Below are 16024 nucleotides of genomic sequence, written 5' to 3'. Positions count from 1 at the left end.
ACCACAACAACCTCCGTCACTACAGGGTTCTTATCACTCATGCTATGAGGAGTGTAGCCCTCCCCCATCACAATTATGACATTCCATACACCTAGGATCCACAAGAGGATCCGGTTGAGGATTATGAGGTGATGCCTCCAGAACCTAACGATCCAGGCTTCTACCCGGCCAAGCCTTATCCCCCTGAGAACACACTCATCATGAGGTTATTCAAAGGGCAGCTAAATTTCACAAAGTCGATCTTCGTGCAGGTGGAAGAGGACTTCTTGTTGGAAACCCTCTCACACACTCACCCAGTGGGACACCCAATTCTTGCCAATGTTTAAAGGCATGCTTAAGCCCACGCAGGAAGTTTAAGCTAGAATTATTATCCTCAATGGTGGACAAACAATACAAGTCTTCCACTTCAGACTCCCCAATCCCCCCCCCCCCCCCTGCCATACAGTTCTGGCCAGCTCCTGCCTAACTAGTTAGGGGTCCCTGCTGCACACAAAAGAGCAATTGACCAGGGCGCCAGGGCACTGGGCATGCCCCACCCAAGATAGTTAGCCCAAAAATGATTCAATACCAAAGGGGATGATGGACAGAGCATTTGAGCAAATCAAACACTCACCCCAGTCAACTGATCTGGGTTTAATCCATCACCATTCTTTAGCTTACTCTACCACCCCAGTTCAGACATGGCCATATGCAAATCCGTCTGACCCTGTGCCTCATGGTAACAGTCCAGCCTGAACTGCCAAGCCATTTCATCCCTGGACCGGAAACCAGCATCCTGGGACCGGTTTCAGATTCATAAGCCTCATCAGCCAGGCTATCTTGAATCCGGTGGTAGAGTGAGCAAGGGAAGCACGTCTGGGCATACCCTGCCAACTTAGGGCGAACAAAGCGAAACAAAAGGGTATGATGGGCGGAGCGTTTAAGCAAATCAAACACTCACCGCAGTCAACTGATCTGGGTTTAATCCATCACCATTCTTTAGCTCACTCCACCACCCCAGTTCAGACATGGCCATGAGGCACAGGGTCAGACTCGTTTGCATATGGCCATGTCTGAACTGGGGTGGTGGAGTGAGCTAAAGAATGATGATGGATTAAACCCAGATCAGTTGCTGGGGGTGGGGGAGTGTTTGATTTGCTCAAGCACTCCGTCCATCATCCCCTTTGGTATTGCAAAAATATTATTCAGCAGGAAAGAGTTGCAGCGCAATCGGCACCTCATTGCCAGTTCTGTAGGGCTCTTAGCAAGGTATGACATTGCTAAGGTATGTTGCTGGGATGAAATGGAAGAGCTAATACAGCACTTACCGGAACATTACAAACCGAGGACCCAAGGAATAGTATTAGGGTGGCAGACAATCTCCAATACATCTATTAGGTGTGCCCTTGATACAGCGGACACTGCCGCTAAAGGAGTCAATTCAGGTATGCTTATTAGGAGACATGCATGGCTTAGAATCTCTGGGTTCAAACCTAAGGTTCAACAGCATCTGATGCAATTACCGTTTGATGGTGAGCATCTATTCGGCCCTCAAGTTTCTCAGATGCTGGAAAAAACGATCTTTGTCCCCGCTGACTATTTCTCGTCGTCTACAGTTTCGCAGATGTTCCAAAATCACCACCCTGGAGGTGCACACCTCTTATCAAAGACAACAGCAACACGTCCAAACTACCATAGGGAACTTTAGAGGGTCATACAGAGGGAATAACACCAAGACGCAGAGGTAGAGAAGGACTGGCTATATCTGCCGCCCGTGCCAAACAGTGACTCCCTTTCCCTATCACCTGTCCGTACAACACCTGTCTGGGGAAGAATACAGGGGTTCCTACGACAATGGTGCAACATCACTTCAGACTGTTGGCTCCTAGCTATTCTGGAACACTGGTATTGTCTTTAACTTACTGCAACACCACCAACCATACCACCATGACAACACTCTCTCCTCTCAACATCTGCACCTTCTGAAAGAGGAAGTAATAGCCCAATAACAAAAGGGAACCACTGAGCCAGTGCCACAGCACCACAGGAATACGGCGGTGCACTCACTCTTTCCTAATACCCAAAAAGATGTCTCTTTCCTGAGCATCCTACATCTTGGGCATCTCAACAAATACATCAAAGCTGAGCATTTCCACATGGTTACGCTCCTAGATGTCATACCGCTCCTAAAATAAGGCACTTATGACCGCCCTGGATTTGAACGATGCCGATTTTTACATATCAATCCACGCAACACATCGTTTCCTCAGATTTCTGGTAAGTGATCAGCATTCAGTTTGAACCCTTTGAGGTCATCATCGTACCCAGGGTGTTGCAAAATGTTTGCCTTTAGTCGTGGCTAACTGGCGAAGGAGCAGGATCCACGTTTTTCCTTATCTAGATGATTGGCTGATAAAGAGTTCAAGCAAACAACATTTTCCTGCTCTCACATAGCAAATGTTGGATTTACTCCACAATCTGGCTTTACCATAAACCTACAAAAAGCCCATCTGCAGCCATTACAGATTCAACCCTTTCTCTGGGCAATCCTGAACTCTGTTACAGTAAAAACGTATCCCAGTCCTGCTCAAATCCGAGCTTTTTAGTCTCTGCTGCTTCTCTTCCAGCCAATCACTTGGCTAATCGTTCGCATGATCATGCGCTTGTTGGTATGATGGCATCTTCTTTCGCCACTGTACCACACGCCAGACTTCACATGCCTCCACTCCAGGAATGTTTAGCGGAGCAGTGGTTGTAGGGTCAGTGGGAGTATCTAGTTCTGTTAAGGCCAGATCCCAGCATTCTCAGCAGAGGTGGAGCAGCACACCTTTTCAATAGGGCAGGCCATTTGAAGCCCTTATTCCGCAGGTGACTATTACCACGGGTGCATCCCAAACAGGCTGAGAAGCACACTTACACGACATCCATGTTTAATGTCTGTGGACACCCCTACAACAAACCTCACATAAATTACTTGGAGCTGTTAGCGATTCATCTAGCTCGCAAGGTGTTCTTCTGCCACATACATCACAAAGCAGTCCTGATCAAAACAGATAACTTGACTGCCATGTACTACTTTTTAGAAACGAGGGGGGGGGCACGCTCGCCTGCCAACTCTTCGCTTATGCACGAAGCATTTGGCGGTAGGTGATACACCACAAAATTCACCTTTTTAGCAGAATATCTACCAGGAGTGGACCACGACTTTGCAGTCCTGCTCAGCCATATGCAACATGGAAGTCCACGAGTGGGAACTTTACCTCAATTCTTACTCCTGTACTTCCAGCATTGTGGTTTTCCAACCATGAACCCATTTGCAACCTCCGAAAAAGCAAAATGGGCGAACTTAGCCTCCAGGTTCCCACACCCACAGTCCAAAGGAAATGTACTATGGATTAACTGGTCAGGACTATTTGCCTACACTTTTCCACCCCTCCCACTATTTCCATATGTAGTCTGGAAACTACGGCAAATTTCGCTCACATTAATTCTAGTAGCTCCACATTGGCCAGGCAACCTTGGTTCACTATGAGCTCTCTGTAGTTACCCACCAGAAGCTCCCCAACAGGCAGGAATTTCTCACGCATTACCAGAGAACTCTAAGGCATCCCAAGCCCAAACAACTCAACCTAGCGATTTGGCTCCTGAAATCCTAGTGTTTGGGTACCTACAGTTTCCCCGAGTGCATGATATTCTCCGGGAGGTTTGTTGGCCTATCCTAGGGCCTATTATGCTAGAAAGTGGAAAAGATTTGTCCACTACTGCTTTCCCCAAAATCAGTCCTTTATAACAAAAAGTACAGGACATTCTTTTTAACTTTCAACTCTCAACTGGAATACACATCTATTTATTTACATTTGGCTGCAGTAGCAGCATAGTTGCAAAACTGGGAGCACCACTACCGCTTTACGGTTCCTGTAATAAAAGCTTTCATGCAAGGGCTACAAAGAGTCCTCCCTCCCAGACTTCCTCCAAGCCCATCCTGGAAATCTTAATATAGCCCTCACAAGATTAATGGGGCCCTCTTTTTAGCCCCTTAGGTCTTTACTGTGTCTGTCCTGGAAAGTGGCTTTCTTAGTCCCTATTACCTCCCTTAGACGTGTAAGTGAGATTCAAATGTTGACTGTAGAAGAACCTTTTTTCAAGATGCATTCTGACAGGTTAGTCCTTAGGACTGATCCAAAGTTTCTGCCCAAGATAGTATCTTATTTTCCTCTTAACCAAACCACAGACCTGTCGATTTTCTTTCCACAGCGAACGACAGTAGCAGAGCGGGCACTTCAGACACTAAATGTCAAAAGAGGTCTTATGTACTATATTGATAGGACACAGCCATTTTGTAAAACAACAATTATTTGTGGCTTGCTGTTTCAAAACCAGGAATCCCTCTCTGGCTAGTCAAGTGTATTCAGATCTGCCACGCCAAAGCCAAAAGACTGCCCCTAACAACTCCCAGGCAACATTCTATTCTCAAAAAAGCAGCCTCAACTGCCTTTTTAGGCACCATTCCAATTGTTAACATTTGTAAAGTTTCTACTTGGTCCATTCTGCACACTTTTAGTAAACACTATTGTGTGGACGCTCTAGCAAAAGCAGCAAGCCCAGGTGGAACAAGCTGTATTACGTACTCTTCTCCAATATTTTGCAACATCCTCCAGCTAGCCACAACCTTACTGGGAAAACTGCTTTCTCGTCTGTCGAACACGTGTATCTACAGCTAAGCATGCCATGAATGGAATGTTATTTACGCTGTATTTATCTGGTTATACTTGCAATACATCTGATGGCCCTGTTTATTTTATTTTCAGTATTCCTGTTACTAGGTCACCTTTTACTACCTCCCCTTTTACTACCTCCCTACTCTAATATTTCCCTGAGTGGGCCCCTGCCTTATTAAAATAACATATATAATGACTCTTGTGCTTCATATCGCTCGGTTTGCATTTCTTAAGTTCTGTATTCAGATATATAAAAAATTAATTTATGGGATGGAGAAAGGAGGCAGAAGGACCAATTTAGTTGCGATGGCAAGCAGTTTATGCCTAACCCCTAGGCAGTCTGTGTTTAATTATTTCGCTATTTTATAAAGTGTTTTGTGTAGCCATTCAGTTTTCAGGTATTCCGAGCACTTAAGACTTTTAAGAATTGGAGTGAGGAGAAGGGTGGAGGAGCTGAAGTCCAGTTGGATCGGTTATTAACTAGGTCTGTTCTTAATCTAAGAGGCTTGAATCTTTGTGAAGTTCAGCCGGAAGCAGTTCTAGATAGTTCCGTTTTTAGAAGTTTTGTGAACAGCTTGTTTGTTTCAGATCTCAGATAAGTGTGTAGGTCACTGGAAACCTAGAGTTCAGCCACAAGGTTGCATCCTCTTGAAGGATCATTGTTTGCTCAAATTGGGCAGACTCTTAATGGAAGTGGATGGTTAGTGTGTGGCGAGGTGTAAGTGCATAAAGGATTTCTATCACTTTCCACCCAATACTTTTTGTGAACTGTCTACAGAACCTTACATTTGATCCGGTTTTCAGCTCTCATACAGTGGAATACTTTCAGGGAGGGTCTGATAATATGCTCTAGAGGCGGAGAATTGAGCATGTTCTGGATGCCCGGTCCTGTAGTTCTTGTAGTCTGGTAATGAGGTTCTTGGGGGTGACAGTGTAAATGATACAGTAATCTAGCCATACCAGGGCCAACTCTCTTGTCGGCTTTACTGGCCTTGGAGTAGTGGTATATATTTTCCACATAAGGTAAGCTGTTGGTTGAACCTGTAAAATACTGAGTTGACTTGAGAAGCAAAAAAAGTGAGAGTCCGATATTTGCAAGTTGTCGGCCATCTGTGTACATTTTGGAACTTTTCATGGAACCTGATGTACTAAATCATCTTGTTGGTGCAAACGCCAAGATTCACAAAATCAGTGTTTGCAACCGAAAAGTTTTTGAGTATGTACGAATACCATTTTTGTGAATTGGACAAGCCTTTCTGACTTGCATAACAGGCGGTTCGTAAAAAAGACTTTCCATGGCAATTTCTATTCACACTTCTAGTTTATCAATACTTTGTGACCGCAATTGTGGTTGCAAACTATGGAAAAGTTGCCATCACCTTATAGTGGGTGGTAACTGAATCACGGATTCAAATCCTTACATTGGTACCATTCACATGGAGTCGCAAATAGAAACATGCCTAATATTCATTAGGCAGTTTGTTTTATAGTATCCTGGAAGGAACAAGTTGCAAAGCGACTCAAGTGCTTTTTTTATTTTTATGTTTCAGTATGGCCTGGGTGCACTTCAGTGCCTAGCAGTAGGGACTCAGACTAAACTAGTCCCAGGTTACATCCCTATTTGGGTCATCCTTATCTATGTTGTGAACCACAGTTCAATACTCTCCCTCACTAGGAGGCATTGATCTCTGGTTTCATGAGCCCTGCTCTCCCCATCATTCTCACCTAGGTTTGGAATTTTGTCAATTAGTGTTTTTGCATTAACATCAATCCGGCATTTGTAAGTCGTAGCTATTCACTTGTGAGGATCCGAGGTGCAGGGTGAGGTTGCTCCATGCCTTGGCTGCCCTGTGCGAGAAGGATCATCCTCTGATGTTGGTTTGGGGTATCCGTGGGTTATGCGAGTGGTAGAGGGAGGCAGATGGAAGGTGCCTGGTTGGTCGGTGAAAGGTCAGTCGTTTGTTGATGTATGCTTGTCCTTCATTATGCAAGGGTTTGTAAGTGTTGGTCAACCTCTTGAACTGGCATCTCTTCTGGATTGGAAGACAGTGTAGCTTCTTTAGGTGGAGTGTGATGTGGGTCCTAGGTAGGTCGGGGATGAGCCTTGCAACTGAGTTTTTTATTGTCTGGATTCCTATGTAGCATGTGTTTCCGTAGTCCAGTCTGCTGGTGATGAGGCCCTGCCCGTTGGTCCTTCTGGGGATGACATGTAGATGAAGAAGAGGGTGGGGCTGAGGGACAATCCTTGAGGGACTCCGCAGGACAATCCTTGAGGAACTCCGCAGATGATCTTCTTGTGCTCTGAGGGGAATGGTGGAAGACTGATTCTCTGGGTTCTGCTGGCGAGGTAAGAGGTGATCTACCTGAGGGAGTCTCCCTGGGTCCCTATGTGGTGCAGTCTGTTGATCAGGATGTGAAGGGAGACTGCGTCAAATGCGGCTGTCTGGTCCAGGAAGACGAGGGCTGCCATTTCTCAGCAGTCCAGGAGGACTCTGATGTTGTAGGTGGCAACAATCAGGGCTGTCTTGGTGCAGTGGTAAGCACAAAATCCAGATTGGGAGGGGTCCAGGAGGTTCTGACCTTCTAGGTGTTGGGTGAGTTGCTTGTTGATAATTTTCTGGAGGACCTTTGCTGAAAAGGGGAGCAGAGAGATGGGCTGGTAGTTTTGGTTTGTCTGAGTCAGCAGATTTTTTTTAAACAAAAAAAAGATTTTTAGGAGGGGTGAGCGTCTCATGCTTGTTTCCAGTCCTCAGGAAAGGAGGCCATGCTAATGGAGGTGTTCAGGACTTTCCTGAGCTCTTTGGGATTCTTGCTTTCGAGGTTGGAGACGTGGTGGGGGCATGAGTTTATGATGGGGATAGTGTTTTGTATGGTGAGGCTCTCCCAGTGGGTGAGCTGGTATTCGGGGTTAGTGTTCGTGAGTGTGTGCTGGTTGATACTGTAGGCGACAGAGTTGGCATTTGAGGTTTTAGTAGATGGCAGAGATCTGGTCTTGGAAGAAGTTCGCAAGGTTGTCACACAGTTCCTGGGAGTGTGTAATACTGTTTTGCAGCGTGAATCTTTCTGGATTCACTATGCTGTGCATATTCATATTCCGCCATCTTGTGGTTGGAGTCGGAAAGTGCTTTGTATTTTTTTTTTTTTTGTTTTTTTTTGCTGTGGGAGGTTGCGAAACCTGATCCCTCTGGTGAGGCTACAACCCCCATCGTGTGTGTGCAGGCCCTCAGATTATTTTTTCCGCCATGGAGATCGGAGGTGCCCCGAAGATTTCGGTGAAAAGACAGCAACAGACGCAGCAGGCAGAAGAGGCCCACCAGAAACTCCAAGGAGATAGGTGGTAATGACAGAGTTGCATGAGGGAGAAATCTTGAGCAAAGCAGCTTGTTTGGCGCTGTTCACATTATTCCTCATGCAGCAAGGCAAGTACACTTGGTTGCCTTTACAAAACTGTCCCCAGACGGTATGGGGATTTTCTGCACTGAGCGAATACTTCATCCACAAAGGAGGTAAGATTTTCATCTTGAATGTATGATAGCATCATGACGGATAAAATACTCCACGCACAAGCGCAGGGCTTTAAAATGTAAGCCGGATTTATTTAAACAAATTCGGAATATATACTAGTCTGTGTAACCTGCCGGTATTTACAGCACCGTGCGGGTACGCATGCAGGATTTTGGTACTGCAGTTCAAAAGCACAAATATTCAAAAGGCGTCCTGGGAAGGGATTATATCCCAGCCTTTATTTCATTTTCAGACACATAGGGTAAGGGGGTTAAGTTCTGCATTAAAAGACAGTTTAACCTCTTAACAGTGGCCAGCAAGCAGGGTGCTTAATTCCCGACTATCTACCTAGTGGGCATAACAAATATTTATAAAAAGCACCCAGGGCCCCAGTTTAACTAGCGGCAAAGCCAAACCTTTTGGTTTGCACGTAGCCCAATTCTCGACTCGGCCCCTGCCCCCTCCCTGATACACATAGCATCAAGGAGGCTTCCAGCATTCCACTGTAAGGGCCATAAAACTCGCCCGTTCCTGGAGACGCCATGAGGCCTTCATCGACCTCCAAGGCCTCATAAATCAGGGCCTTATCTCTGGAAAAGCGCATTCCTGAACAGCCTGGCAGAACTGGGCCTCAAAGGGGGTGTTTTAGGTTCTCAGTAAGAGTCTAAATGAATTAAAGCGCTTCTTTTCCTTCCAAAAGGGGAAATTGGCGGTAAAGGTGTTTTTCTCTGCAAAGCCCAAGAGCATGCTATGTCTCATACCATAGGGCAACATGTAGCAGTTACTAAAGCACTTGGCTATAATAATGCACTGCAAAGCTTTCACAAGAAATCCACGACAAAGCATTTTGTGCAGGCAGTACAAAGCAAGGGTTCACAGCCATGCTGTGCACAAGCTTCAAAGATTGCACTGCCAAACAGTCGCTGATAACATAACACAGCGACCAGGAAACAATTATTTACGATAAATCATAGGGCATACATTAAATGGAAGCCTCATTCTTGCGCAAACAGGCAGGCGCTGGCAAAATAGCACTAAGTACTAATATGTCCGTAGTGGCTAAGTTCCCTACTGGGCCACTACATTAACAAAGCTAAATTAGTAGGGGGCCTTGTACTTTAAGCCTCATATACATAGACAAGGGGCCCAATAAGCCAAAGCAATATGTGTTCACAAATACAGGAAACTATCTTGCGGCACAATGTTTGCAACTTAGAAGTGCACTACTTAGGTGTTCACAAATGCAGAAAACTATCTTTGCGGCACAATGTGCGCAACATATAAGTACAATATTTATGCACAGTTTTCTAAATTAGATCGCAAAATAGTGATTGATAGCTAATGCTCTATGGACGCTATCCACAGCAATATGTGTTCACAAATGCAAAATAAATTATATTTGCGGCACAATGTGTGCAACATATAAGTACAATATTTATGCACAGGTTTTAAAATTAGATCGCAAAATAGTGATGGATAGCTAATGCTCTATTACGCTATCATATACGGTATGGCCCCTCCATTGCTGGTAATTTAAACTTTTACCTGTTACCTAAAACTTTTACTGGTTACTGCAGTACCTTCACAAGGTTTATACACTACATGTATAACAGGGAAAGAGGCAGGATCACAGATCATGCTTCGTCAGTTACTGCGCCAAATCCAAACAATGTTTATCAGCTGGCTACATAGCATTGTAACAGGCGATGCAAGGGAGGGACCCCTTACTACGAGATATACACGCAGTTGGGTAACTTGGCCTACTAGGCCTCCTAAGACTCTTAGGTGGCAAATAGGAGGCTGAAAGGAGATAAATTCTTCCTATACCAACTTGGCCAGGTACATTATATCAAAACAGATACAATTGGGTGCATACTGCTATATTGGTAGGTATGGGTGTATGCATATGCGTGCATATAATACGTAGCTACATGTTATATTGTGGGGTGCATACATGTAGATATAAAGCCAATCAAGAGGAAGATTCACCCAGTACTAAGGTACAGGTGAAGTTCTATGTATGCAATTTTCAGACATGTGTATATATAGATATTTATATGTCTGTGTGTGTATGTGTGTATGTATGTATGTATATGTATATATATATATATATATATATATATATATATATATATATATATATATATATATTTGTGTATAGATATATAAATACACATATTAAGCAAAACACAGTATTACATATGCAAACAGTCCATGTATGTGTTTTAATATACACATATATGCCCCCCTTTTTACCGGTAACATGCACCGCATGGCACCGGGGAAAAATATAAATACATAAATACAAATACGCTGGAAGATAGAAACACTTTTTTCTATGGGGAGCCCATACAATGTCTTTTGGAACACTGTCACACAAGACATTTGAAACACATACCTACTCCCTCCTCTATTCACCACTACGGGACGGCACAACCATGTTTTAAAACTGGCGTGTGTCACATAAACACTATGCACAGTCTCTAAGCACAACAGGCATAGTTATAATGGGGAATTGAGTCTCACACAACAGGACTACAAACCCCAGAAGACAAGTACATAGTTTTTCAAACGCTAGACAGCATTACCCCACCACAACATGTACTTGCAACACAACATTAAGTTGGCTACAATATCAATGGCGAATCACCTTCACTAAGGGGACTGATCGCCTCGAGATGCTGGGGCATACCACAACTACAATCCTCTCATACACATTATGGGTGGTTTACTGAGGCCGGTGTAAAATATTCCACATACATAAGGCCTATAACAGACAGTGCTGCAGATATGATACTATGCATACTCTAAACGCACTGTCACTTCTAATCCTCTCATACACATTATGGGTGGTTCACTGAGGCCGGTGTAAAATATTCAACATACATAAGGCCTATAACAGATAGTGCTGCAGATATGATACTATGCATACTCTAAACGCACTGTCACTTCTAAGGGGCAATTGAGTCTCACTCAGCAAGACTACAAACCCCAACATACAAGTACATATCTACTCACGCTACACAGCATTCATTTCACCAAGGCAATATGTACTTGCAGCACAACATGGTTTTGCTTCTATAACAAAGACCGATTCAGCTTCACTAAATGGGCTGATCACCATGAGAGGGGTGGGCTTACCACAACCACACTCACCTCACACACACTATGGGTGTGGCGAGCCCTAAAAAGGTGGAAGTCTTCTCCTACCACAGAGACTGATCTTCACACCATAAGGATGCCGGCAGCTCTTCAAGGGGAGTTAGCCACCGATTCCAATCAGAAAGCCGGCAACTGAGGTTCACTGCGGCCTTTCTGAACACCATAAAGAAGCCGGGGGCTCTTCAATGGAGTTCACAGAGACTTCCAAAGGTATCCCATATGGCCGGCCAACTGCGGTTCGCCGCGACCATAAAATTCGCCAACTACAGTGGGGGGTGCACACCCTTCCACCACGTGCTGCACATACACACAGTAACACAAACGGATTCAAAGCAATACCTCGAACATTGCATATGCCTACCCTATAGCAAAGTAGTTTCACTGGGATTATGTAGGAACACGTACCTCACATGTGGCCCACTGGAGGGGAGCTCCTACTCACCACAAGGTATAAGGGCAAACGTAACACACACCTACCACGGCGTGTTCCCGTTACAACTACCATTACCATCCATAAGGGCAGAATGAACACAAGCAGGGTGCAGTTCTTCAGGCTTCCTGCCTACATGATAGAAACTACACATGGTCTGCACACAGCACAGTGAAAGGTTACAGTGTTCTCCCTTGCATGGAATTACAAGGCAGCTCAATATCAAATAACACCAGGCAATAGCCTAATTAAAATTACGAGACCATTCGCAAGTAGTTAGCCAAAAGGCCCACTGTGCGCGATACACTCAAAGGGCCGTCACCTTCCTTGAACCCAGTGGCCAAACTAAGTCCAGGACAACTTCTCCTGTACAAGTCAATATTTGGATAGACCACATGGGTGGAGTATACTTCGTAAGGAAAGGATAAGAGCACACATATGTGGGCCTCTGCATCAAATACGTATATTAGATATATAGCATCAGGTACGTTTATATGTACAAGCGAAGGCAGATAATAGGGTAAGGCCTTTACTTTATCTACCCTCTTTTCTCTCCTAAGAACATTAACAGGACGCATAAGCAGATATTAGCGCCCATGTTCCAAAATACCATAACCATGGAAGGGTGGTAACAAATTTCAACAGGGCATCAGCATACCCCTGCAGTGGTCTGGGCTACCAAGGTGAGCATCAGACAAGAAATACGTACTCCCGTAAATCAGCCAGGCACCCCAAACAACCATTAGGCCTTATCTACTTATGGTAGTAAAACCGGCCCATTGCATCAAAAAAAAAAAAAAGCTTGTGGTTGGTAAGGACCATTTTAAAAATAGCACGCACAGAATATAACAAGGACATCAGGTGTTAGCCTTCACAAGGATGAATGGGCCTAGGACGTTTAACCATTTGAATAAAACATTCAAGGGGGTGGTTCCTGGTCACATGTAACATTATTAAAACAAATGCAGATTAATACGCAAAGTAGTACGTATATGGGTACTTTTCCTCAAAGGAAAGCCGTATGGATACCTACTAGGTAAACCGGTAGGCCAATAACTAGCAGGAGGGGCACAGGCCCACTCTACCAGGAAGAAGGGTGCAACAATAGCCTTCCTGGCTAACACACCCTTTCAAGACATATGCCTGGCGGCAACATGGGCTTCAGTGCACACGTTCACGAAGCACTACGGTGTGGATATACAAATAAAGAAGGAAGCACAAGTCGAACAGAAGGTGCTTCAACATATATTCAAAAACCAACACTCATCTTCCACCCAGCCGCCGCAAACGTAACTAAACCGCAACAAAGTCTATGCACAGCATAGTGAATCCAGAAAGATTCACGCTGCAAAACGAATAGTTTCTTACCTGTCGGTGTAGTTTTGCAGCTTGAAGATCTTTCTGGATTCACTAGCGAACCCACCCACCTCCGCCAGAAAGATGAGGCTGGAGAAGCAGGTGGTAATACAAGGATATATATCTATATAGATGTTTGCATACGTAGGTAGACACGTACATGCAAAAAAAAAAAAAAAAACAGGTGTGTACATGTCAATATCTATATAATATTTATTTAGAAAGTCACCCTTTTAAAATCTACAAGTGTCCCTGCACTCTCAGCCCCTTAGGCAATATATATAGTAGACTTACTAAGCAAAAGGACAAAATCGCAAGGCAGAAGGGGAAAAAATAATCTGAGGGCCTGCACACACACGATGGGGGTTGTAGCCTCACCAGAGGGATCAGGTTTCGCAACCTCCCACAGCAAAAAAAACAAACAAAAAAAAATACAAAGCACTTTCCGACTCCAACCACAAGATGGCGGAATATGAATATGCACAGCATAGTGAATCCAGAAAGATCTTCAAGCTGCAAAACTACACCGACAGGTAAGAAACTATTCGTTTTTGGTGGCTGCGGGATTGGAGAACTCCTTCACGATGACCACGTTTCTTGCTGTGTTTTGAGCTGGCTTCAATGTGGTCTGCTAGGATGGTCTTCTTAGTTTCTTTCAGGAGGCTGTGGAACAGGTTGAGAGGTGTCCTGAAGGCATTGCAATCTTCTGTCTTTTTTGCTGATGCGCCACCACCTTTCAAGTTGCCAGCAGTTGCGCTTGGTAGATTGCAGTTCCTCTGTGAACCAGTTGTTCCCTAGTTTGTTTTATTAATTTACCTTGGCTGTCTTGGCAGGGATGATAGTGTGGGTGCATTCTGTGATTCTCTGGGAGTTATTTTGCTGCTTGTTCTAGGTTGAGTGTGGGGTCTGGGAGGTGCGAGCAGAGCGCTTTGTTCCACTGGTCTTCTGATATTTCTTTCCAGTCTGCATGTGGATCCTGGGGGTTGGGGGGCACGGTGCCGAAGTTGGTGGGTCCGTAGACGGTGAAGTGGACACTGAAGTGGTGGGACCAGGTAACTTGTGTTGTTGTACCTGACTCTGTCGCTGGAGGTGAAGATGGAGTTGAGTGGGTGTCCTGCAATGTAGATGGGGTCAGTGACGAGCTGCTTGAAGCCAGTGTTGCTTATGCTCACCAGGTGGTGTTGACGTTGCTGGGGTCGTCTAGGTGGAAGTTTAGGTCCCCTAGGAGGATTTAGTAGTTAAGAGTCTGTGGCAATGAGGTCCAGGATGGCGTTGCTGAAGCTGGGGTGTAGTCCTAATGGTCTGTAGGCGAGGGTGCTTCTGACAGTACGTTTTCCGTCTGCGGAGTTGGAAGTTGAGGTGTTTCATTATTGGGTTTGGGTCGTCTGGAGATGTGCAGCGAATGGTGCCTTGGTAGATTATGGCGATTCCACCTCCATGTTTGTTGGATTGGTCCCAGTGTGCTCTTGTGTAGCCTTCGGGGATAGCGTTGGCCATTTCTGGTGCGAGGCTTGGTTTAGCCAGGTTTCTGTGAGAAAGAGGACGTTCCGGGTGAGGGACGAGCGAGATTAAAATCGTAGCATGAATTTGCTGTTATCTTCAGCAACCTCTCTACCAAGAGCCAGAATGATGCATTTGGTGAGGTTCTCAAAACTGACTAGATCTAGAAATACTAATCCTCTAGGGAGATCCAGCAGCATTTGTTTATCAACATGCCTTCATCGTCCACCTTCCCGCTAACACTGAATCTACTCTCAGCACGTACTGATAAAAGCCGGAGCCCAAAACTGTTACACATTCTCTCTCTTGTATGTGTGTCTAATTAAAGCCTATGTAAATAGGAACTGTTAATGTAACCGAAATGTGTTAAAAGTGCCTTCAAACAGGCTAACTGCACTTGGACCTGCTCTATGAAGTTTACTGCTTTCTGAACTAACCGACTCTGTCCTTTGTCCGTACTGTATAACACGCATCTTTAACCTCCTCCGATTCCCCAGACTATATAGACTAGGTTATGTATACAACCTGTATGCTGTGGATTCTTGATTAAAGAAAATATGGACGAGGGAGCTTGGAGTTGTTGTTTGGTTCTTGTTACTTATGTATAATATTTCTTCCTATCTAGGAGTTGCGGTAGCACTGAAGCAAACCATGACACCAGAATTCAAAATGTACCAAGTTCAAGTGGTGAAAAACTGCAAGGCGCTTTCTGAGGCTCTGATAGAGCTGGGATACCACATAGTCACTGGTAAGAAATTCCCATCCAACTCCAGCGGGTGGCTAAGTGGGCTTGCACAAGCATGGGAATCCTTTGTTGAGTTGCATGCAATGTAAAATATTTTTGTGATGAACAGGATCACAGAACACTTCTGGCAAGTTGGATGTTCATGTATTAGTCCTTACTACGTCCACCTATTATACTTTCATGATTCTCAGTACATCAAGAATGTGCTTAAATAAACCATGTGGAGGTAATGACCCCTGCAGACTTTTACCATATGGTGTGGACTTCTGGCAATAAATAGGTATTGGACCACTATAACCACAGAGCTCACTGAGGTACTGGGATGGGGGGTCTCCCACACACCTTTGGTCTTCCTTCTGGGGGTTATGGAGGGTTTGGGAGGATCTCTGGCAGACTAGACGTTCCTGAGCTTAGCCCTTATGGTGGCAAAAAGAGCTATAACCACTAAATCGATGCATCGAAATACTGCGATTATGTGATTTGAAGGGTTTTCCTCTCACGTAACTAATGTAACAGTATATATTTACAATGACCCTACAACTAGAAAAAACCTCTAGATACTGCTCTATACGTATCTTCCATGCTATATAAAATGTTGTACTCACAAGCACGCCACCACTTCCTTAATCC

The 16024-nt window shown here is 44.7% G+C and overlaps 1 protein-coding gene across 1 annotated transcript in view; it reads left to right on the top strand.

The window, feature by feature from the left end:
• Window positions 1-16024, top strand: part of SHMT1 (serine hydroxymethyltransferase 1) — a 128267-nt gene that overhangs the window by 65567 nt on the left and 46676 nt on the right. The window contains exon 9 of the mRNA XM_086940711.1: window positions 15275-15397. Within this exon, the coding sequence (XP_086796837.1) occupies window positions 15275-15397 (123 nt within the window). The remainder of the gene's footprint in view (window positions 1-15274; window positions 15398-16024) is intronic.

The sequence above is a fragment of the Lissotriton vulgaris genome, chromosome 10, assembly GCF_964263255.1.
Source record: "Lissotriton vulgaris chromosome 10, aLisVul1.2, whole genome shotgun sequence".
Lineage (NCBI taxonomy): Eukaryota > Metazoa > Chordata > Amphibia > Caudata > Salamandridae > Lissotriton > Lissotriton vulgaris.
The sequence above is the reverse complement of the archived record's forward strand: the minus strand, read 5'-3'. Positions and strand labels throughout refer to the sequence as shown.